Source organism: Maylandia zebra, linkage group LG3 (assembly GCF_041146795.1).
Source record: "Maylandia zebra isolate NMK-2024a linkage group LG3, Mzebra_GT3a, whole genome shotgun sequence".
In the NCBI taxonomy this organism is placed as follows: domain Eukaryota; kingdom Metazoa; phylum Chordata; class Actinopteri; order Cichliformes; family Cichlidae; genus Maylandia; species Maylandia zebra.
Window position 1 is genome coordinate 8,070,362 of NC_135169.1, and position 24,566 is coordinate 8,094,927.

Genomic DNA, 24,566 nt, shown 5'->3' on the forward strand with positions numbered 1-24,566 from the left:
TCCAGACTCATGTGTGGCTGTTATACGGAGCATCAGAGTCCAGCTGAGTTATGTTGGATACAAACTGCTTATTTTGGCTAGCATATTTTTAAAAGGGCTCTGCAAACATGGCCAATAACTTATTCATACCTCAGCTCCCCTTTGACCTCAGAGTTTGGTGCCCTCCTCCTCCTGAGACGTGGAAGCATGTCTGCCATGGCTCCCACCAAGGTTGCTGCAGAGGAGGGGTCCATTACCTCGTCTGTATTTTTATTAGTTTAGTTTTTAGAGTAAAAGTGAAGGCGTTTTGCTGTTAGTTGGTGTTGTGCTGTGTTAACATGTGTCTTCTTTCATAAAGTTTTCCAGTCCATGGATTTTATTCCAGTCTCGCGTCGTATTATTGGAAGGGACACATGACCGCCGGCCAAAACTGACACACGTGTAAAATACAGGATTATAACATCAGATCAGGGATCATGTTGTTCAGGTCATGATGCTGTGTGTGTCGCCGTGGGAACAATAATCATAGATTATGTGGAAAAACAGAAAGTTTCTCCAGGTGTCATTACTGCAGTACCCACAGTACAGCTCTAGTACACACAATACTCCCCCCATTATCACTGCACACTTCTTCAGCTGGTGATGAGCGCCCCCTGGTGTCACAGTGTTGATGACGTCATGCAAAGTGAAAAATAAACAGTGTCTGTTAATAAAAATCATTTGTTCATTCTCATGTTTGCATCATGTTTCTGTAAAACCATCAGCTGTTTTTATAAGAACAGAAACATGTTAACACAAAGTTTCCTCAGACTGTGTGAACATCAGAGGACCTGTGACCCAGACTAAAGACTGTTTGACTTCTGTCCATGGACGCAGGATTGTCTGATGTCCTATAAACACATCACGACTGCAGAGGCTGAAGCAGCGCTCGTACACAGGTGTTCAGTGACATCACACAGGTGGGCTGTGACCTGAGCCATCACCTGCTGACAGCCCTTCACAGCTTCGTATAACTGAACGTCTGAAGCTGCGTTTCACTAACAGCTAATAACACAGTGAGTCCTCAAAGGCTTCACACACATCACTGCACACATTTATACATCCTAGTTGAAGCTTGTGGATCATGCACGTCAATGATGCTTCAGCCTCAGAGGGTCATAACAGAGGGTCAAGGTGACAGGTGGAGGATTTAGATTTAAACAGCAGATGCACTGCAACAGAAAACAAAGTTATCATAGAGCTCTCCTGGTATGCTATTCCTAAGCACAGGCCCTGCACACAACATAAAGTACTGAAGCTCTGTTGTTTTCCATCTATCAGTTTCTGATTACTCTGATTACTTGGCCTGTGGTTAAACTCGATTGGTGTGTAAGTTCCCAGTTCTTTCAACCTTACTGAAAGTTCCCCGACAGTCTGGCTGGACAGCTGCAGGTACCTTCATCCACATGTTCACGAGTTTTCTTGTAACTCCAAGACAACATAAATGCATATAACCCAAGTTAAACATTGTAATCATCTCAACTATACCAGCTACAGGAGACAATGTTTGATGTTGTATGTCTTCCATTTTCTAATAATTGCTCCCACAGCTGATTTCTTCACACCAAGCTGCTTACCTATTGCAGATTCAGTCTTCCCAGCCTATGATGAAAATTACAGGCCTCTCTCATCTTTTAAATGGGAGAACTTGCACAATTGTTGGCTGAATAAATACTTTTTGCCTCATTGTACATCTCTATCTTTCACCACACTAACCTGCAGTAAATCCTATAGCTGTCTTTCCAGCCAGTTCTCTACATTGCATGCCTAATAGCAATGCAGGGAATTGGCTACAGTATTGGCTCGATCTGGTTGTAGAGATTTCTTCCTTAGTGTCCTTTCCTATAAAATCCCTGGATGTTTGGCAAGGCTAAGTTACCTGAAAACATGGCCTGTGCCTAAGAAAGCACAGCATTTTTCCCCATTTTGAAAGATGGGAAGGAAATCCTGTACTCCCTGAAATATAGATAGAGCAGAGCTCTGATAGGAGGATCCTTTGGTTAATGAAGATCTCAGAATCCCAAAAGCTGGATTCTGTTCATCTGGACGTAACATTTTCAGTGGAAGAAACATTTTGTCATTTCATCAGAGTGAAGAAATGTTCCTCCCACTGAAAACGCTCCAGATGAACAGAATCCACTTTTTGGGATTTACTCATCTGCATGATTGAGCATCAAGCATCAAGACAAGAGCTCAGAATGTTTCTTCAGCTCACAGCATTTAAAGGCATCCTTTACTCACCTGAGGAGATTTGGTCCAGGTGTATCTGAGGTGTTAGAACAGCTGTGTTAAAGGAGCAGAAATACAGAAAAGACCCACGAGAAGCAGAGACCTCAGTCTGACCCTGAAAACAGAAAACAAACAAAGGAAAAAACAAAGATGATGTTCCTCAGGACATCAAAGCGGACTGGAAACACCGAAATGCGACGGTCCATGTGTATCAGAACAATGAACACCAGCATCTCTTACAGGACCAGGATCACAGAGACCACAGAGATGAATGAAGATCCTCTGAGAACTAAAGACTTCAGTCTGAAACTGAAAGACCCCCAAATTAGTGACCATGGTGGCTACACCTGCACCGTCTACAAGGGTGGATACATCCTGCTACACAAAGTACTGTTACTAAATATCACAGGTGAGAAAAATATTCTGAATCCCAGATGTGTAAACCTGTGTGTGGGTCCAGCTGTTTCCAGCTGAGTGAGAATAAAAGCTGCACAGCTGTTTGTGCAGCCTCACACATCAACACACATCAGTTCAGCTCCAAGTCAGAGAAACACTGAAAACAGGAGCTGCTGGTTACACAGCAGAGGACATGATGGAGGATCCACCTCACTGATGTCAGTCTGTTTCATGTTCTGTTGTCAGTTCTGCAGGTAGAGATGGTGGAGGTGACCCAGGGGGAAAAGTCTGTCCTTCTGCCCTTCAGATCAAAGACAACCTGCCTGTGGATGTAACTCTGCTGTGGAGACATGAAAATGTGACGGTCCACACGTATCAGAGAGGACAGAGTCAGCCTGACATACAAGGGCGCACTGAGATGAACAAAGATCCACTGAACACTAAAGACCTCAGTCTGACCCTGAAATATCCCAACGTCATTGACAGTAAAGTCTACACCTGCACCGTCTACAACAAGGATGGACACATGCTGCTACAGAAATCAGTGACTCTCAGAGTCAGAGGTGAGTGTAACAGCTGTTTGTCCACAGTGACTGAAAACAGGAGTGAAGATCAGGGAACTCAGAGTAGAACTATCAAAATAAAACAGGAAATGACCCAACAACAGTGACTGTAGATGATGGAGGATCACCATCACTGACATCTGTCTGTCTCGTGTTCTCCTCTCAGTTCCTGAGGTTCAGATGGTGGAGGAGACAGAGAGGGAGGAGTCTGACATGCTGCCACTTATAACCAAATCTGATATTTGTCAGGACGTCATAGTGGATTGGAGACTGACTGAAGCTGAACAGATGAAGGTCCACGTGAATGAGAGTGGAAAAAATCAGCGAGATAAACAGGACCAGGTTTACAGAGGTCGCACAGAGATGGGGAGAGATCTGTCCTGCTGCTTTGTCCAGAATAAGTTACTTAACAAAGGAGAGAGGAGCTGCAGAGTAGCCTGACAACATCATTATATTTAATCAAGACTTTGACAAAAACATTTTACCAAAATGGTAAAAAACTGTTAACATAACTGGCGGCAGCTCTGATCACTGATTGGTTCACACAGTCCTCATTTCATTGCATATCTTCATTTGTGGAAATGTCATGGAGCTACATGTTAGTTTCCTGGTTTTACCTTTAGGTGGCGCTGTTTGTATTTGTTCCTGTGAAAGCTGTAACAGTGACAGACTTGGTTAAATGAAGGTTTATTTGTCTTGATGAACACATGATCAGATTATGGAGCTCATATGGAGTCATGACACAAACATGGTTTTACCTGCTTTTAGTGACAGGCTTTGTAATTCAAGCTGAGGATACAATGGTGCGATACAAAGATTTACAGCACATGAAGCAGAAACATTAAAACCATCACCTTATCTGAACTAAATACAACAAACATCCTGCTACAGTTTAATAATGAACCAATCCAGCAACAATGAAGGAAGAAACCAAGATGCTCCTGACTCTGGTAAAGGAGAGGACATGAAACACAGACTGCTCTCTGCAAATGTCTAAGCTGCAGGTAAAAATCTGTTGGTCATTTTCAAACCCAGAGACTGTAAACACTGAGCACAAACACAGAGTTCACCCCAGAAAATCTACATGTGCAGCTAAGAAGTGACTTTAGGTTTAAACTTTAGTGTTTTATACAAATAAAATTAAATGTCTCATTTTTCCTCTGACTGACCCACTCGTGCTGCCCTCCTGTGGTCATGGCTGCAGACATGCCACAGTCTTCAGTCCTTCCCCCTGAAGCCCACCTCTCATAGCACACTAGGTTGTCATTGACCCAGAACCATAAACCCAGAGTGCAGGAGTACTGCAGTCCCAGCCACACGAAAGGAGTCGAGGCGTTTTTGGCTCTTTCCTGGACCCATCGCTGCTGACGAAGGTTGCTGATTGAAACCAGGTCATGATGTGTCTGTCTGCAGTAATTCAAGGCTTTCTCCCAGGTTTGGTTTTCCCTGATCAGAATCAGTTTATCTGCCATAAAATCAGAGAAAACATGAAATCAGTTGAATCTGGACTTCAAGTCTCTGGATGTTTGGTCCAGTTTCACTGGAAGAACAAAAGAAAACATTTCAGTGATTCTTCAGACGAATCAGCAGCTCTACAGAGAAATCTCTGTTCCAACCATCAGCTAAACATCTTCACCTGTGACAGAAGTTCAACATACATGCAGAAATAAGTGGCTGCGGTTCCTTCTCCTTCATCGTAAGGAGGTAAGTGACGGAAGTGACGGACAAGGTAAGCGACTCATGTTGTAACTGACGTCAGACACCGGAGATTTTGGCAGAAAATTTAATCAAATGGTAGTTTAGATTTGAACAAATTCCTTTAAGCTTCAGTATTACCAAATACACTTATCAATTGTCTTATAACAACAACATTTGTCTAAATCATCTCCAACACCCTGGAGAACAACGGGGAGAGTTTAGAGACTCTCCAAGATTACATCGATCAGTGCTTCCAGGATCTCGTGATGAAGAAGGCCCAGTGTGCAGCTTCCCCGGCCAAACCTGAGACGCCGTCGTCGAAAAGACTTCGTCCGGCAGATTCCCCACAACATCGCCAGCCGGCAAAGATATTGTTGACATGCTTGAGTCAATCGACCAACGATGTCCAGTTTCAATGCAAGGCTGTCCTTGGTGGAGATTCTTCACCGGGAATTTAGATGCTTGCGAGAATCCCTGGAGTTCAGCCAGCAGCAGGTGGAAACGCTTGCTGCTGAAAATGCCACGCTAAGGGAGTCGGTGAAATGTCTCACAGATAATGTTACCCAGCTCAATAGAGAAAAGAAAAGAAACAGTTATTGATCTACAAGCTCGGAGCATGCGTGATAATCTGGTATTTTCTGGTATTCCAGAAGCCGCTGGAGAGGACGCGGAGACCACGGTAAAAAGCTTCATCAAAACCCACCTGAAGCTAGTCAATCATGGCTATGAGCCTAAAAACAATTAGGTCATCCTTTACAAGAACAGATGCTACTTCGGGTGGAAAAGGACAAAAGGAAATTGTAAATTGGACATGGAAGAAAACAAGATCAACGGACTTTAAAATATGTCGATAAATGAATGTGCGATTGCTAAGGATCCCTTTCTTTTTTTGAGGTTAATAGTTTTAGAATAATTATGCATAATGCTCGACGACTCAGATAATAAATCATATGATATTGAAGTAGGTATTGACCCTGAAAGGAATGTGCTTAATACAATTAATGTCACATGTGAATATTATACAGAGGAGCAATTCAGGGATACAGTTGAAATAGTTAATACATTTTCATTAATTCATATTAATTGCAGAAGTCTTTATAGAAGTTTTGCTTCGATTAAAGATTTTCTGTATAGTTTGAGAGGCAGGTTTCAAATAATTGCTCCGTCTGAAACATGGTTAGATGAGAAGAGGGGGTTTCTGTATGGAAGGGTACGATTTATACTTTGTAAACAGAACTAAGAAGAAGGCAGGAGGGACGGCACTTTTTGTTAATTGTGATTTGAAATGTAAAAAAGTTGAATATATGTCTGTGGCTATAGACGATGTAATGGAGTCTGTGACAGTGGAGTTGGACATAGAAAGAAGAAGTAATTGTAACGTGCATATATAGGAAACCGGGGTCACAGATTGAGTTATTTACAGAGGCAGTAGAAGACTTATTGAGTAAGGCTAAGGGAAAAGAGACTGTATGTTTGTGTGGTGATTACAATATTGATCTTTGTAAAGAGGCAAATGATAAGGCTGCGTCAGATTCTTTTGAATTATTACTTGGTAAGGGATTTTATCCTTTAATTATAAAGCCGAGTAGAATAACAGATAAATCAGAAACACTAATTGATCATATTTTCATTAATAGTTTGGAGAGTAATATTATGAGTGGCCTCATCATAAATGATATAAGCGATCATCTACCATCTTTTTTACTTTTGATTTAAATGTGAAAAGAAAGGAAGAGGTTGGTTTTGTGAGTCATAGAAGGTTAAGAAATAACGAGGCAATTAACAAGTTTAGACAAGATCTCATGGAAGTGGACTGGAAGGAGGTTTATGTTAATGAGGTCGACGTTGCACACGGAGCATTTTTAAATACTTACTTGGCCTGTATGATAAACATTGTCCATTGGTATCATTTAAGTATAAGAAAAAGAATAAGAATATGAAACCTTGGATAACTAAGGGTCTTGCAAATGCGTGTAAAAAGAAAAATAATTTATATAGGGACTATATAACACAGAGAATTAAGAATGCGGAAATGAAATCTAAAGTTTATAAAAATAAGTTGGTATTAATATTGAGGAAAGCCAAGAAAGACTACTATAATAAACTTTTTCAGGAAAACAAGAATAATATTAAGGGCATTTGGAATATTTTTAAGGAGGTATTGGGTAACAAGAACACACCCTTAGATCGCCCTAATTATTTCATTAAGAATAATCAAGTTGTCGATGACAAGACTGAAGTAGTAAACGAATTCAATTCCTTTTTGCAAATGTTGGACCCACTTTAGCAAATTTAATTAGAAAAAATGACGAAGCCTGGAAAGGAGAAAGTAGAGTGGTTAATTCTATATTCTTAGCTGATACTACCATAAAAGAAATAGCAGCAATTGTAGAAAACTTTAAAAATAAAAAATCTACTGACTGTGATGGTACAGACATGGTTATAATTAAAAAGACTTTAGATTGTATAAGTATTCCTCTTTGCTATATTTTTAATCTTTCGTTACAATCAGTATTTCCTGATCGAATGAAAGTGGCAAAAGTGATACCCTTATATAAATCAGGAGATAAGCATAGTTTTAACAACTATAGGCCAGTGTCTCTTTTGTCACAGTTTTCAAAAGTGCTCGAAAAACTTTTTGCGCAAAGACTTGATAGTTTTATTGAAAAATATCAACTAATAAATGAAAATCAATTTGGATTTCGTAAAAATAGATCAACGGCATTAGCATTGTTGACTTTCATTGACGATATTTCATCTGCAACCAATAATAATAAATATACAGTTGGGGTATTTGTTGATTTAAAAAAAAGCTTTTGATATGTTACAACATTCTATTTTGATTTCTGAAGTGTATAATTATGGTGTGAGAGGTTAAAGGGCAAAATATTATTTTTAGCCTTAAACATAATTAATAGTGTCCGTAATTTCACTAAATCTCCTAATTTTAATAATTTCAATTTTATAAATAATTTATTTGTATGTTCTCTATATTTAACATTCTGAATCATTCGTATCACTTTCTTCTGTAATAAGTTTAGAGGTTTTATAGTATTCTCATATGTATTCCCCCAGACTTCAATACAGTAACTAAAATATGAGAAAAACAATGAAAAATATAAAATGTGCATTGTTTTTTAGTCTAATAAATTTTCATCTACTATTACACTCAAAAAACGAAATTCAGTAACTCTATCAATCAATTCTCCATCAATGGACATAATGACTTCATCTTCCTTTACACGATTGCCAAATATCATGAATTTCGTTTTTGTCAGATTCAAAGATAATTTATTTACATCAAACCATTTTTTTAATCTTAACATCTCAGAAGTCATAATTTCAACCAAATCTTTCAAATTCTCTCCAGAGCAATACAAATTTGTGTCATCTGTAAATAAAATAGAATTTAACCTTTTTGATATGTCACAGATATCATTAATATATAAATTTAAAAGTTTAGATCCCAAAATAGAACCTTGAGGAACGCCACATACAATCTTCAATCTTTCAGAGGTATTGCCGAGATAATGATCAGGGGAAGTGGCCACACATGGGAGCACAGCTGAAACACATGAACCTAACGACAGGACAGGAGAAGTGAAACTGAATACACTGACATTGAATACAGACTTACAAAGTAAAACAGGAAACATGGAGATTAGACATGACATGAACTAAACATAACCACGCAGACATGACTCATGACAGATAGACGCACGAACCAGGGAGACGGAGTACAGGGGAAGATGACAGAAGCGACAGCATGAACTTGACAACACAAGACACACACACATAAACACATGAAGGGCAAGGGAGGCTTAATACAAGGGTAATATAATTACAAATGAGCTGGAATAACTTAATGAACCTAAACAAACAATAAACATCAAAATAGACTAAACACAAAACACTGGGTCACACGACCCAGGACCATGACAGTATTTTTATTGTGTTCAGGGGGAGAAGATAGCAAAAGGAAATTTTATTTTAAGCATCAGTTAGCTAGGACAACAAAGATTAATGAGTCCAGCGGTTAGGGGTATACGACTGTGGAACTCACTTCATTATAATTTAAAGAATTGTATAAGTTTACATTGTTTTAAAAAGTGTTACATGCTTACAACGATAACGCAATATGAAGAATGTGAATGAAATTGGAGTTCATTGAAAAAGGATCCATTATAATTTTTGTTTTATTTATTTTAATTTTATTTTTCTCCTTGTTACTATGTGGAGTGGTATATTCTGATTGTAAATTTGTTGTTTAGTTTGGGTTAGGACCGGAGATAAATGTTAATGTTAGTTTGTTCCCTGATTTTTGGTGCCCACTTGTAATATAAATTGGATTGTAGATAGGGGGCGGGGTTTAATAAGAATATTTTCTTCTTCCTGCTCCTTTTCACACATGGTTGTAGTGCTTTATTGATAGAAAGTGTGGTTGGTTTGTTTGAATTGTTGTACCAAGTGTGAAATAAATAAATAAATGAAAATGAAATGAAATGAAAGCTGCCGAAGGACACGGTGAAGAACATCGTCTTCGATAGGGTACATCGCCATTCGGGCTACGGCCGGGAGACCACGTCCTATTGTGGCCAAATTCGGCCACTTCAAACAAAAGCAACATGTGAAAAGCCGCGGCAGGGAATTAAAAGGAATGGACTTCAGCGTGAACGACCAGTTCCCCAAAGAGATCTTGGAACGACGCAGGGTCCTCTTCCCAATCCGATGCGGCTTCATCCAGAAGGGCTCCCGCGCTGTCATCGCTGTGGACCGGCTGTACGTGGACGGACAGCTGCACCGCGACCCCAACATCACTCCGTGGCTGTATTAACCTCACACCAGATAAGAATCCACTACACCCTTTCCCTATCCACTCACACTAACTTGCATTAACTTAAAATTAACATCTGTATAACTTACCGGTATCAAATCGCATCTTAAGTGTGATATGATAGCAGAATTAACACCGTCACTCTCCGTCAGTGATTTGATTGGAATGTTTCATTTTTTTGTTTGTTTGTTTTTTTCCTTCTTGTTTTTTTTTCTCTCTTTCCTCCCTCTTGTTTTTATGCTGCTCACCCCTGTCCTTGGTTTCTTTCTTTATTTCTTTCACTGCTTCGATCACCTGCTTCCACACTCATCCACAAACATCCTTTATTTCGACACATACGCACCATGCGCTCAACGGCAGCACATTTACTTCAGTCAGACAGCGCACCCAGGCGTATAGGATACACACACTTAAGCCAAGCCTACTCATATTAGTAAATATGCAAACACATAGTCAGACTCAGGGAGCATCTCGCCACACATTTTTTCTGTCTCTCCTTCTCTTTATTTATGAACAAGTGACGTATTCTCTCCACCTGTCTAAGCGACGCACACAGCATACACCCCTAGTTATACACAAACATCTATGGGTACACTGAGGTTCATTACATGGAATATAAATGGAGCTGGCTCCAGAGAAAAGAGGTTAAAAATATTTAATCAACTCAAAAAACTACAGGCAGATGTTGTCCTTTTACAAGAGACCCACAGACCTCTTAGAGGTTTGAATGAACTTAAAACACCTGAGTTTCCTAATGTGTTCTCAGCTTGTTATAATTCTAGACAAAGAGGAGTAGCAATTCTAATACATAAAAAAATTAATTTCACAGTACCTGATACAGTTATAGATCCAGAGGGCAGATTCTTAATCATTAAACTATCTATACTTGATAAAAAGCTATGTATTGCAAGTGTATATGGTCCAAATGTTGATGATCCCTCATTCTTTCACGGTTTTTTCAGTGCACTCTCTGAACACTTAGATGGCACACTTGTTCTTGGAGTCGACCTCAACCTTGGACTAAATGAAGACATGGATAGGCTCAATACAGCAGGAACTCAGGGCAACTGGCAGTCCACAAATATAATCAAACAATATATGAGCGACTTTGGTCTTTGCGATGCATGGCGCTCCCTTCACCCCACCAGTAAGGAATATACTTTTTTCTCACATGTCCATCACTCCTACTCTCGTCTGGATTATTTTTTGGTCAGCAGCTCACTGCTGAACGACATTTCAGACACTGAGATTCATCCTATAGCTGTCAGCGATCATGGTCCTGTATCTTTAACACTAATGCACAAGAATAATACTACGCCAAGTAAAAACTGGAGATTTAATACATCACTACTTAAACATGAAAAAAAAAAAAAAGATGAAGACTTCTATAAAACGTTGTATTCACCACAAATAAACCCGTCTAAAAAGGAAATTGATCAGTTTTTGGACAACATAACTCTTCCAAAATTATTAGACACTCAAGCAATGGCACTGGATTCACCACTGACACCAGGTGAACTCCAGGAAGCTCTGATAAGTATGCCCAATAAATGGTAAATGGCCTTTATTTATATAGCGCTTTACTAGTCCCTAAGGACCCCGAAGCGCTTCACATATCAAGTCATCCACCCATTCACACACTGGTGATGGCAAGCTACATTGTAGCCATAGCCACCCTGGGGCGCACTGACAGAGGCGAGGCTGGCGCCACCGGGCCCTCTGACCACCGCCAGTAGGCAACGGGTGAAGTGTCTTGCCCAAGGACACAACGACCAAGACTGTCCAAGCCGGGGCTTGAACCGGCAACCTTCTGATTACAAGGCGAACTCCCAACTCTTGAGCCACGATCGCCTCAATAATAAGGCTCCAGGTCCAGACAGCTTTCCTGCAGAATTCTACAAAGAATTCTGGTCGATTCTAGCACCAGTTTTCTACAGAACGTTGTTGGAAATTAAAGAAAAGGGCAGACTTCCATCAAATATGAATTCTGCAAACATTAATCTCCTGCTAAAACCAGGCAAAGACCCTGTATATCCCTCAAGCTATCGTCCAATATCCCTTGTAAATGTAGACCTTAAAATAATCTGCAAAGCTCTCTCAAAGAGACTGGAGAAAATAACCCCCCTCTTAATTCATCCTGACCAAACTGGTTTTATAAAAGGTAGGCACTCATCAACAAATACACGTAGATTACTTAATTTGATAGACTACTCATACAGTAAAAACCTAGAAACTACAATATTCTCTTTAGACGCAGAAAAAGCATTTGACAGAGTTAACTGGAAATTTCTATTTGCAACTTTACACAAATTTGGTTTTGGATCCTCTTTCATAAACTGGTTAAAAATATTATATAATTCCCCAACAGCTTGTGTTAGAACAAATGACCAGACATCCTCCAGCTTCTGTCTCTTGAGGGGCACCAGGCAGGGATGCCCACTCTCCCCTTCACTGTTTGCAATTTTTATTGAACCACTAGCAGCAGCAATTAGTCAGAATTCAGTAATTAAAGGCATAAAATGCAAGAACGTGGAACATAAAATCAGCCTTTATGCGGATGATGTGTTACTCTTTCTCCAAAACTCAAAAGCCAATATCTCTGGGGTGATTGAATTGATAAACTCTTTTGCAAGAATATAAGATTACTCAATTAACTGGTCAAAATCTACAGTCCTACCGATTAATTGCTCCCTCCATAATTCCTCTTCTACACCACTGCAATCAGGAAATATAAAATATTTAGGTATTAATGTTTCTCCCAAGCTTGCAGATCTAATTAAATTAAACCATATCCCACTTTTGAAGAAAGTAGAAGGTGATCTGGCTAGATGGAAATGTCTACCCATATCACTTATGGGAAGGGTTGCCGCTATAAAAATGATGGTATTACCCAAAATAAATTATTTATTCTCAATGATCCCAACTAAACCGCTGCAAGATTGGTTCAGATCTCTAGATTCATGTATGTCCAAATTCCTTTGGAAAAATAAACCCCCACGTATAAGCTTATAAACACTACAAAAGACCAAGGATAAAGGAGGACTAGAACTGCCTAACTTTCAGCACTACTTCTTAGCCAACAGGCTTCAGTTTATCTCAGGATGGCTAAAACATACCGTCTTAGATGAACCTTGGCTAGATGTAGAACAAGCACTTTGCAATAATCTAGAGATTTCAGATCTGCCATTTATCAGCTCAAACATCCAACGACATGAATGCTTTAAAAGCATCAACATCAGCTCTTCTCTGACAGCATGGTGGGAGTTTCTAAAATTGACGGCGTCTTCATTAATCCCATGCAAACGTACACCTATCTGGAACAACCCTGACATATTACAAAACAATAATATGATAAACTTTTCATATGGAGTGATAAAGGAATCAAATATTTAGAACATATACTAGAAGGAACAGAATTTATTTCATTTGACGGACTAGTTACACAATATGGGATCAACAAGAAAAGATTTTTAGAATATCAACAAATTAAATCCATAGTAAAAAAGAAATTTAAACCGGGTCAAGTTGAACTACAAACACCACCAAGTGTGGTTCAATTTCTTACTCTTAAAACCCCCAAATTACTATCCAAAATATACAGAACACTTTCTAAAACAGATGAATCAATATCACTTCCTATTGCAAAATGGGAAGCGGATTTATCAGTTAACTTAGACCTAAACTTCTGGTCTCAGATTTGCTTAAAAACCTTTCATCTAATTAGAAATCCCAGTCTTCAATTAATTCAATACAAAATATTACATAGAGTGCACTATACAGGTCATCGGATGTTCAAGATGGGCTTTACATCCTCCAACAACTGCTCACACTGCCAAACCAATTCACCGGACAATTATATCCACGCTCTTTGGTTCTGTCCACCAGTTCAGAAGTTTTGGCGCGAGATATGTGAAGACTTATCAAAGTGTCTGAAATGTAACATTCCAACTTCCCCCTTAGTGTGTTTACTGGGCAGCTTAGATAATGTCACTTCAGAAAAGAATATAGCCCATATGGTTTTCACTGCCCTATGCATAGCCAAGAAAACAGTCCTCATGAACTGGAAAAATAAAAATAATCTTAATTCTAACCAATATAGAAATTATCTATTAGATTACATTAGTCTTGATACAGCCTCTGCCACCACATCAGATCAATTGCTCTGGGCTCCTTTGATCAGCTCCATCACCTAGTGGGGGTGGGGGGTCATAGTTTGGTCCCACCTTCGCTGTTGTGATTGGTGTGGGGGTAGGGACAGGCTTAGGGCGTCGGGGGGTTCCCTAGGAGCATCTTCCTTGGGGGGCTCAACCCGGGGTAGCGGTCATGGCCTATTAAGGGCTCTGTTGACTCTTAGGTGACGGTTTCCTTGTGGCTGCGTGCAGCGGGGCTAGGGGAGGGTCTGTGCTGATGGACGTGGGTTACTGACCTGGTAGTCTGGCTGCCCCTGGGTGGGTCCGGGACAGGCGTGAGGATCTGGGGGCGCTCCGTCTCTGGGCTGGGGCCCTGGCTGGGCCTCGGGGGCTTGGGTCCTGGTTGGTATGTTGCTGGGGTTGTGGGCGGGTGGGTGTATGGGGGCTCGACCCCCATACAGCTGGCCCCAGGGAGGGGTCACTTGCCCCTCCCTTCCTTCCCTCCCCATCTCCAGCTGCCTCCCTCTTCCCGCTCCACCACAACCACCCGCACATGCAGGGCCTTGGGGTAAAGGTATGTCACCAGGGTGCAGAGGAGGCTACCCCCCCCCCCCCTCTCTGTCCCCTTCTGGCTGCCTCTGCCTCAATTTTCCTAGCAGGAGGGACTATGCGCTTACCTGCTGCTCTCTGGCAGGTAGCTCCATGCCCTCCTGGGTTTTAAATGCACCTTAGAACACACATGCATCAACACTACAATGAGCGGGTGGAGGGAGGTTTGGAGTCTTCTCTCACCCCCGTTCTCTGTTGCCTGCTGGAGCGGGGGGTCTGGGAGGAGGAGTTGGCCGTCCGACTGGGGTCTGGAGTGTGGGGCCTCCCTGCTGCTGCAGAGTCAGGGCGGTCTGCTTCTCCCCACTGCAGGGAAAAGGGTAACACCACCTGGGTCTGGGTGCAGTTTCCCCCACCAGGGGCAAGGGTACCTAGACCCGGTTTGTAGAGTACGCTTGGGGAGTGTGATCGTGTGTACAGCGTCTCTTTATGTCTGTCTCCACGTTGGTTGAGTGTGGAGTAAGTGCATATGAGAGCATGAGGGTGGGAATGGATGTTTGTATCTGTGTGTGCCTGTATGTCTGTGTCTATATGTCAGGTTGGGTATCAGACGCCACCTCTCTGGGGACATCTCAGGTCCTCCAAGGTTTGGAGGCCTATCTCCCCCTACCACCACTTCCCCTGCCGGTGGCGGACTCCCTCAGGTGTCGGTGCGTTGGTGGTTCTTTGTGTCCGGGGATGGGCGTCCAGGTACACACCGGCTCACTCCTTGGCGGCCGCTTATCGGGGCCTGGAGCCTGGGGCTCGCTCGGGCCACTTCGGGGGTTTGGGTGCCCTCGGCCCCTCGGCCTGGGATTCGGTCACTCAGGCACAGCTGGCTGCCGGTGGAGCTCACGGGCGCGTCACTGCAACCCCCCCTGGCTTCTGCTCCGCGGCTGCTGAGTGAGCCCTCATCTGGGACTCTCCTCAGCTCTTTCTGGGACAGTGGCGCGGCTGCCCCTCTGTTGGTCTTCCTTGGTCTCTTGTGTTCTGGGGGCCTCTGGATGTCTGGAGTTTTGATCTCCTCCATACCTGCTTCATGCCCTGGAGGACGGGGCTGTGGCCCCCCCACACCCTCTAGCAGATCATTACATGAAGGAACCTTTTAAAAAAAACAAGCGCGTCCATGCTCACAGGTGTACACACGGGTGATCACACCCACAAACTACACCCTTTCTGGCTCCTACCTCAAAGCACACTGTGTTCTGTTGATCTTATGTGCTGCACAATAATGTTTAATATTTAGTATTTACTGTCATATTCACATATATCATCGTGATGTTGTTTACTGTATTGCTCTCATTTTCTTCAGCTTGTTTTCTTTTTTCTTTCTCAACAGGTGATCCAGGTGATTGATATATGCATTTTTGTTGTCTGCTTATTTAGTTGTTTTTTGTTTTTTTGCCCTTTATCCCCGTCCCTCTTCTCAGCTGTTTTTCCCCCTCTTCCTTTCTCCCTTTTCTTTTCCTCATTCAAGTCTGTCCCATATCTAGCAAGTGAAAATAAAAAATAAATAAAATAAACAATAAAAGGTGAATCAAATAGACCATTACGGCAAGGCTGGGATGGTCAATTTGGTAAAGTGAATCCGTTGGGCATCTTTCTTTGCCTTTAGACAATAATTCTGATGCAAAAGAGCCAAACGGGACAGGCAAAAAAAAAAAAATAAGTGGCTGAAGAAACACACTGACCTAAATCCTCTCAGAGACTCCAGCAGTTCATCTGTTGGACAAACAGCTGAGATAAATCTGTGTAAACTCACCATCATAGCAGAAGAAAGGCTTTCTTTGGTCACATCCAGCAGAGCTCCATCTTCCTGATCTCTCTAACAGAGTCGTAGCACATGTCCTGTTGTTTAGTCCATCATTAAATGAGTCCCAGTATCTGAAAGAGAAGTTACTCCCATCTGACCACCTCCAGCTGTCTCTGAACAGGCCGATACACGAGGCTGTAGAGTTCTGCAACTTCTTAAACTCTTCACTGTATATCTGATTGAGTCCACTGGTCAGGTCGGTGTGATGCTGTCTGTAGTAGCTCTGAGCCTGAGTCCAGGTCACAGACGTCTCAGTCAAATGAAAGGTTTTGTTGTTTTTCATCGTTTCTGTCGAGTCAACAGAAAAACACAAAAACATCTTTATCAGCTAATCCGTCTCCTTCTTAAAACTGCCTCTTTCAAGAACATGTGATATAACACAGATTATAAACTACATTATAACATTATTAAGTATTGTATTATCATATTACTGTCCACATATTCTCACCGTTATAGCAGATGAACTGAAATGTGTGAGTACATGGGAAATCTATCCACGCCATGCTTGTCATTACACAGTTCTCAGGGTATGCTCCATCATCTGGCTCTGTACCTCCCCAACAGGTCTTATTTTCAGTGTATTCCTCCCCCGGCAGAGACCAGTGCCACGTCCTGTTGTCTCTTCCTGGCTCGCTGTACAGTCCAATCCAGGCTTGTGTTTGACTCTGTGCAGAGTCTTGAAGTCTTCTCATGTCTGTCAGGTCAAACACTTTGGCCAGGTCTGTGTAGCTCTCTCTGCAGTATGCCCGTGCTTCATCCCAGCTCATCTCTTCTTTAATAAAGTGGTACTCATACAGCTGACATGTGATGAGGACACACTGACCTGAAACAGAAGAAATACTGTTGAATATCTGCTGATACAAGCAGGAAACTCATGTTCCCATCAAACTGTCCAGTTTACAGGTCAATCCTTGATTTTCTCAGTAAGGGTTCATTTGTTTAATGAGTCCTGATCAAACTAAAGGATTTCAGGTGGAAACAATCAGGAGTCCTGGTAAAATGATCACTCACCCATCAGAAGAAGCAGAAACAGACTCCACTGCATCGTCGCTCTGTCACATGAAAATGACTTTTCTGTCATTTGGAGAAAACAATGAATCCAGCAGCTCTTCAGTGTTTGATGGACACGCAGCACTTTATATTAAACTCAGATATCTAGTTTATCACACACTGCTGTAAGAAATATATGATTGTTCTTAATAAATGATCATCTGTTTAAAATTGTCCATGAAGACAAAAGCAACAGTTCAAATGTGGTCCACACAGCACCTCTGTACACAGACATGAAATGAGCCTGCAGGTTTGAAACTTACATCTGGTTCTTCTCTGGTGTTCATGCAGACAGCTGTGCAGTAAATAACCATCTGTACTAAGACACACTGTCTTTGTACTCAGTATTTCAATATGAAAATATAGAGTTTTTCCCACTGACTCAAAGACACACTGTTAATATCAGTTACATAGGGACTCATTTACATTAAGCTCTGGAAAGAAGAAACACTGGACTGTCCAACAAGCAGAAAGAGGAAGTTTCTAATATCCAAATATGACAGCAGAGGTGCACCTGAACAGGTCACCACTCTGTGACAGAAACATGAATATGAGTCTGTTGATTTTTGAGAATATAAACATAACGCTGCCTGTACTGATCAATATCGCTGGATCACTCTGACGCTGACATGATCTTATAAACCTGTCAAAGACTTTTGTGTGCACTGGTGCAGCAGTCACATGTTCAAGCTGAATAATCACACACACGCCACTTTTCAGTTATTTATTTATAACAAATGTTTGGAATCATGTATGATTTCCGTTCCACTTCTCACGTGTGCACCACTTTGTGTTGGTCTTTCATGTGGAAGTCCAATAACATTGATTCATGTTTGTGGCTGTAATGCGACAAAATGTGGGAAAGTTCAAGGGGGCCGAATACTTTTGCAAGACACTGTAGCTCTTTTCATTTTTAGTATTTGCTGGCCAGACTATATACAGACATTTAGAAAGAAACAAAACAGACAGTTTTTTCAGCTTTATACTTAAGTGGAAACTGATATTGAACATGAACAAAATGTAACACAACACCAACTTTAAATATGAAATATAAAAAATATGTATAAAAAGGTTTTTCAGCCTGGGCCACACTGGAGTTTTTAAATCTCCTGCTCTTTTTTTGTGCGTTGCCACTTCTCCATTCCTGCCTCTCTGCTCCGTGCATCATCATCAATCAATCATCAATTCTTATCTGTGATTGGACTGTAATGATGCACAGTAAAGTTTCGTAAAGCTCGTCTTTGAAATGTCTCTCTAACCCAGTTGGTGGAGGAGCTACGGCATTGCAAAACACTGACGGTAAAACCTAAGCAGAGTTCAGACAGCAGTAGCCTGTGAATGCTTTGTGCTACCGTAATACACCAAATATCCCGTAAAGAACAGCTTCTCATCTTTTCAAAGTGGATGCGAGTCCTGAAGGATGACATGCTCCAATCCAGAAATCTCTATGGCAGCGGTCCCTAACCTTTTTTGCGCCACGGACCGGTTTATGCCTGACAATGTTTTCACGGCCTTTAAGGTGTCGCAAATAAACACCACAAAAGAAAATTAGCACCGCTAACGAAAAAAGAAGATTTATTCATAACACGCGTTTAAAGACCCACAAAAACCGAGTTAACGACAAAAACAAAAATAACACTAAAAACCGCTAAAAACCCTGAAAACCATACATTTTACACCCGAACCTCAACTCTCACAGCCCGGCACCAAACGACTCGGGGTTGGGGGACCGCTGCTCTATAACATATTAAGCACAGATGGTAAACTGCAGTCAGACCCTGAATACATTTTCTTCTTTTGGCACAGATATTGTTTCAGTTATTCTTTGGTGTGCTGACATATTGGCTACACCGTCATCAGTCTGCTAAACACAGGAAGCAGCTGACTTTAAAACATCAGAGAAAACCAGGACCAGGAACAGCCTCAGTTTGTGGGAACCAGGATACGACCTGGAGAAAGAAGAAGAGATGAGGACACAGTCACCAGCAAACTCTGAAAGCACTTCATGGAAGCTGATTTTAAACTGAGCAATACTGATGATTCAGAAAAGTTTCATGTTTTAGGGATTGGACAAGGACCAAGAGTTCTCTGAAACCAGTAGAAAACCTGCGTTTGAATGCAGCCAAAAACTAACACTTGTCTGAAAATGTACAGTATTATTCTAGAAATGTGTGAAACTGGCCTTAACCTGCCCAAAAGTGTACATTTTAAAACATCAATATATTAAAAAAAATATTGATGTAAACCTGATCAAAACCAGTTTTAGACCCATCGTATGTGGTTTGAGATTTTGTATCTCTGAACGGTTTCAGTCTGGTCTGAACTGGTTTCTGGTCTGAACTGGTTTCTGGTCTGAACTGGTTTCTGGTCTGAACTGGTCTGTGAGTGAGAGTGGTTCTCTGACCTCGAGCTCTCTGTCTGTAGTAGATGAACCCAGCCAGAGACAAGATCAGACAGAGGAGCAGTCCTGAGGCGCCGACGGCAAGCTTGTCCCTCTCTGTCTTAGGCATGAATGAGGATGAGGAGGGATCTGAGTCACACAGGTGAGGGTCAGACAGGTGGAGAGACAGACAGGTATGTACAGGTGTGTAGATACAGACAGGTATTTACCCCAGTTAGTGATCAGAGGTTTCTCCAGGCTGGCGTGCTCCACCACACAGGAGATCTTCTCTCCAGACCTTCAACATAAACTTTAGTGACTCTCAGATCTGGACTTTAAATGTTTAAACTTTAGCACTATTATTATCATGATGCTCACCTGGGTGTGTACTCCAGGTAGCAGTGGGTCTGGTAGTACCAATCCCCATCCTCCATCTCCTCAGTGGAAGTGACATCAGAGGTGACTTCCTGTCCGTCTCTGTGCCAGCTCACTTTGATCTTACTGGGAAAGAAGTCATAGACACTGCAGACCAACATGGCAGGATGGTGACTGGAGAGAGGCGTGGTGGAGTGAAGTTTGACAGTGGGCGGAGCTGCAAGACATTATTAGTTTGTATTATCATTAACGTTCTCTGTATAATTTGAATGCATTTATTTAAAAGGCACAGTGCATATTAATAGTGTGGGTGGAGTGCTGCTGACTTCGACTGAGGACATTGTCAGGCAGTGGAAGGAATACTTCGAGGACCTCCATAATCCCACTGACACGTCTTTCGTGGAGGAAGCAGAGCCTGGCGTTGAGGGGGAAGACCCGCCAATGTCCACTGAGTCAAGTCACTGAGGCAGTTAAACTACTCGTTGGTGGCAGAGCCCCTGGGTTCAGCCTGAGTTCCTGAAGACTCTGGATGTTTTGGGGATGTTTTGGTTGTGTTTGGGGTGGTACCTCTGGATTGATTCCCATCTTTAAGAAGGGGGACTGGAGGATGTCTTACAACTATAGGGGGATCACACTACTCAGCCTCCCTGGGAAGGTCTATGCCAGGGTGCTGGAAAGGACAGTCCGTCCGTTATACATGGAACACTGGACCAGCTCTTCATCCTCTTAAGGATACTCAAGGGTGCATTGAGTGCATTGAGGGAGTTTGCCCAACCAGGCAGGAGGTCAGGAGGAGGTGGCCTCCAGCTCGCACTGGAATGGTTCACAGCCGATGAGAATCAGCGCCTCCAAATCTGCAGCCATTCTCCTCAGAAAAAGAATGGAGTGCCCACTCCAGGTTGGGGACGAGTCCTTGCCACAAGTGGAGGAGTTGAAGTATCTTGGGGTCTTGTTCACGAGTGATAGGAGGTTGACAAACAGATTGGACAGCTGAGTGTAAAAGCAGGGCTCTCGATCTACGTCGATCTACTGCCCCACCCTCACCCGTGTTCACCAGCTGTGGGTAGTGACCGACAGAGCGAGGTCTGGATAAGATCCCACCAGGAGGAGGCCCAAAGGCAGACCCACGACCAGTGTTGGGTAAGTTACTTTAAAAAAGTAATTAATTACTAATTACTAATTACTTAGTCAATATTGTATTTAAAATACTTATCTAATTACTGTGCCAGAAAAGTAACTTAATTACTAAATAAGTAATTTAACTAAATACTTCTTAAAATCCCTATAAACCTTGAGTGGGCAAACAATAGAAATTAAACTCTTTAATAATAAATATTTTTTAAAGACGGAGACTACAGTACGCAGCGGCAGCATCTCTTCCACAGTGTAGCCTGCAATCATTCTTTAAGCTCCCCTTCAGATGCTTTCTGTGCTGCTGAAGTAAAATCAGGTTTTGCTGCTTAGCAGGAGTTGCCATGTTATCCATGGATGATGAACAAGGATCACTCAGAAGTGTTCATCTATGCTCTGTGTCAGGCGCTTCAGTAGATTACTATTAACAGCAGCCGATAGTTTTTACATATTACTGTAATGTTCTTGTCTGCTTGTTTCAGAAAAGTGAAGATACGGGAATATGTCCATGTCATAAAACTCGCTTCAGCCGAGTCCGACATCTTACGCTGTAGAAAACGACTGTGCAGCAAACTGGCGCGAAATGACGTGCAGCTGCACTACAGCCATGTTAAAGCGGCAGAGTTTACTTTTACGTTTAGAAGATAAATTAATGAAATTAAATAATGATATTCAGCGAGTTTTATTATTTTACAATGTAACACAAGTACATTGTAAGTAACTGTAATTAAAATACCTAAAAATGAACAGTAATCAGTTACTCTACTTTTTCAGTGGAAAAGTAATTTAATTACAGTAACGCATTACTTAGTAACGCATTACACCCAACACTGCCCACGACACACTGGAGAGATTATATGTCTCGGAAATCTGCTGTGGTGACAGCACAGAAAGAAAGCTGCTGCTGGTTGTTGTAGTCAAAGTTATATATATTTGATAGATACGTTTATTTGATTTACAATATGTTTCGATTTAAAATTTTAACAAAATTAAAGTCAAAACTCTGAGCTTCTGATTAATGAAAGTTTTACATTATCATTCTAGGTGGTGGTTGCTAGGCGACAGGACCTGAACTGGAAGAGCTGATGGTGTAAATCTGTGGGCTGCAAACAACGGTGGAGGAGCTTGTGATCGAGGCCCCGATGGAAGGCACAGAGTGTACCATCCGGGGCCTGCAGGGGGCGCTTTGCCTGTTTAATTAATCATATTTGTAACCAGTCACACAGATGGGTCAGATAAGAGAGGAAACTTCTCACACGTTTCTTTCTCTGAGGTTGCACCGTCTCACTCCAGAGAGGAAGTTACTGCTGTAAACAGCCTGCTCGTGCGGTTCAACATTCATGCTGTGTTTAGGTGCACTCGTAGATCGAACCATCTATAACCCAAAAGCAGAACACACAGGATGACTTCACACTATCAGACAGCTTCCCCTGCACTCTCTGTTTCTGATGTTACACAGTCACAGCTTGTGTGTGTTTACATTTCACCGATCAGTCAGGTCAGCCTGTCAGCACAGCAGCTGTTTCAGCATTTTAGCTCACTTTACTGCAAAGATGCTGTAGAGAGTGAAACACACACAGATTAAATAACAGCAGTCACATTTATATGTGTGTGTTCTGATGATAACTTTATAAGTGTTGCCTCATATTGAATAACTCCACTGTTACACTGAGTCATAGATCTGAGCTGTAAATGTTTGCAGGTGTGAAGCTGCTAAACAAGCTGTGAAGGTCACAACCAATAATTGAACTGCAGACATCAGTGCTTCATATTTGTCATATTTAAAATAGATGAATAAGATGAAAAGAAGGAAATAATTAACCTGTCAGGCTGCTCCGTGCTGTTAAAATATGTATATGGAAATATTAAAAAACAATTGTGGATGATTTTTCAGCTCAAAGAGTTTAAAAAAATAATATCACAATGAGTGTGTTATGAGGAACAGCTGCAGTTTGCCTGTGTCACCAGCAGGGGGCGCCGCAGGTCAGAGTCGTTCTCTGGCGTCTTATGTTCCGTGATCGATGATTTATTAAAGTTATTAATCATCAAAATTAGCTGCAGCTGTGAGTCCATCATAAATGATTCAGAGTGAGGTCAGCAGGAACACCTGATGATGTCACACAGACCACGCACGCTCACCTGATTTAGACATAAGGTTGTGGTATCTAACATCAATGTTTGGTTTGCAGTACGTCCCCTTCTGAGCCCTCATGGTAGCCAGCCTTGCAGGAATATTGTTCCAGGCCTCTGCGGTCTTCACTCCAAAGTCAGTGAATCCAACAAACGTCCCCACATTGCTGTCAAACCTGATGATCTCTATCATGTTGTAATAGTAAGAGTCGGTGAACCGGATGTCCTTCAGCTCCGTGGAGTTAAAGTCACAGCGAGACAGTCTGTAAGTCATGAATCCATCTGAGAACAAACAGAACATCAGACCGAGGGCGAATCATGTCATTGATCAGTGTATTAGTGATCACTGGTGAGCGTGTTGATGGTACCTGCTGTGCTGAGGCTGATGAAGAGGAGGCAGAGGAAGGATGAAGCCATGTTTCTAAGTTCTGCAGACAAACTGACTCAGTCTGACGGAATGCTGCTCGAGAAACAGGAAGTCAGGTCACATGACCACAGCATCATCTGTTGCTGTGGGATCAGCTCATAGTTCACACCCTTCACCTCCACGTGTGTTTCTGTCCGTTAAAGCTCTGAAAGCAGAGCAAACTGAAAACCTGCTTTCATTTACGTTTCAGTCACAGTCTGCAGTCATGGAAACATATTCGTGTGTAATAGTTATCTGCACCCAACACTGATGTCAGACCTGCTGTAACAATGAGAAGAACCTGTAACAATGACAGTGATCAGATTTACAATCAGCTCTGTGGGTGTGTGGGACTCGTGTGTGGCTGATGTTCCTGCGTGGACGCCACAGTGTGATGTCATCATGGCGAGCTCTTCAGAGCAGCTGGATCACATTTCACTGTTACATTAACATTACACTCAATCTGCATTTAAATATTCAAGCAGAGAAATTCAGATTCACATTTATAAACCATTAACAGTCAGACTGCAGCAGATGAACTTCAGCTCGTATTAATGTTGTGTTATTGAAGAGTATTTACATCACAATATGAAGCTGCTTCAGCTGACTGTTGTTGTGATTTTGTGCTGTAGAAATTAAACTGAATTAAATCCATATTCAGAGTAAATTTAAATGCCAGATATTAAAACATCTGGAATATAAACATGTTAGATTCATTTCTATAAACACTCACTGATTTTTCTTTCACCTGCTTTCATCAGCAGAGTCTTCATCAGGATTTAGTTTGACATCTTTGTGTTTGCAAAGACAAATTCAGACATCATTAAT

At 41.7% G+C, this 24,566-nt stretch overlaps 2 protein-coding genes across 3 annotated transcripts; both read right to left on the minus strand.

Moving 5' to 3' along the window:
- Positions 1–3,886: 3,886 nt before the first annotated feature.
- On the minus strand, positions 3,887–17,066 carry LOC106676653 (putative C-type lectin domain family 20 member A). Its single transcript, XM_024799759.2, has 3 exons — positions 16,715–17,066; positions 16,216–16,554; positions 3,887–4,671 (listed from the first exon to the last, which is right to left on the minus strand). The coding sequence occupies exons 1-3, from the start codon at positions 17,031–17,033 to the stop codon at positions 4,325–4,327; spliced, it is 1,005 nt and encodes a 334-aa protein (XP_024655527.2). The 5' UTR covers positions 17,034–17,066; the 3' UTR covers positions 3,887–4,324.
- Positions 17,067–18,026: 960 nt separating this feature from the next.
- On the minus strand, positions 18,027–24,520 carry LOC101485280 (H-2 class II histocompatibility antigen, E-S beta chain). Of its 2 annotated transcripts, XM_076882338.1 has the most exons (6): positions 23,701–24,520; positions 23,342–23,614; positions 20,075–20,288; positions 19,927–19,994; positions 19,721–19,846; positions 18,027–19,265 (listed from the first exon to the last, which is right to left on the minus strand). In XM_076882338.1, the coding sequence occupies exons 1-6, from the start codon at positions 23,747–23,749 to the stop codon at positions 19,240–19,242; spliced, it is 756 nt and encodes a 251-aa protein (XP_076738453.1). In that variant the 5' UTR covers positions 23,750–24,520; the 3' UTR covers positions 18,027–19,239. The 2 variants fall into 2 exon arrangements, with proteins under 2 accessions (XP_076738453.1, XP_076738454.1); XM_076882339.1 differs by lacking the exon at positions 19,721–19,846.
- Positions 24,521–24,566: the final 46 nt, after the last annotated feature.

What these genes read in the sequence shown, in the direction of transcription:
- LOC106676653 (XM_024799759.2), bottom strand. Translation starts at nt 17,033, where the DNA reads ATGAGCTGGGATGAAGCACGGGCATACTGCAGAGAGAGCTACACAGAC. An exon ending in TCAGTTCATCTGCTATAACG is followed by an intron (nt 16,555 to 16,714) that starts GTGAGAATATGT and finishes TTGACTCGACAG; the next exon opens with AAACGATGAAAAACAACAAA. An exon ending in GCCTTTCTTCTGCTATGATG is followed by an intron (nt 4,672 to 16,215) that starts GTGAGTTTACAC and finishes ATTTTATGGCAG; the next exon opens with ATAAACTGATTCTGATCAGG.
- LOC101485280 (XM_076882338.1), bottom strand. Translation starts at nt 23,749, where the DNA reads ATGGCTTCATCCTTCCTCTGCCTCCTCTTCATCAGCCTCAGCACAGCA. An exon ending in TACCTGGAGTACACACCCAG is followed by an intron (nt 19,995 to 20,074) that starts GTGAGCATCATG and finishes TTTATGTTGAAG; the next exon opens with GTCTGGAGAGAAGATCTCCT. An exon ending in CTACAGACAGAGAGCTCGAG is followed by an intron (nt 19,266 to 19,720) that starts GTCAGAGAACCA and finishes TTCTTTCTCCAG; the next exon opens with GTCGTATCCTGGTTCCCACA.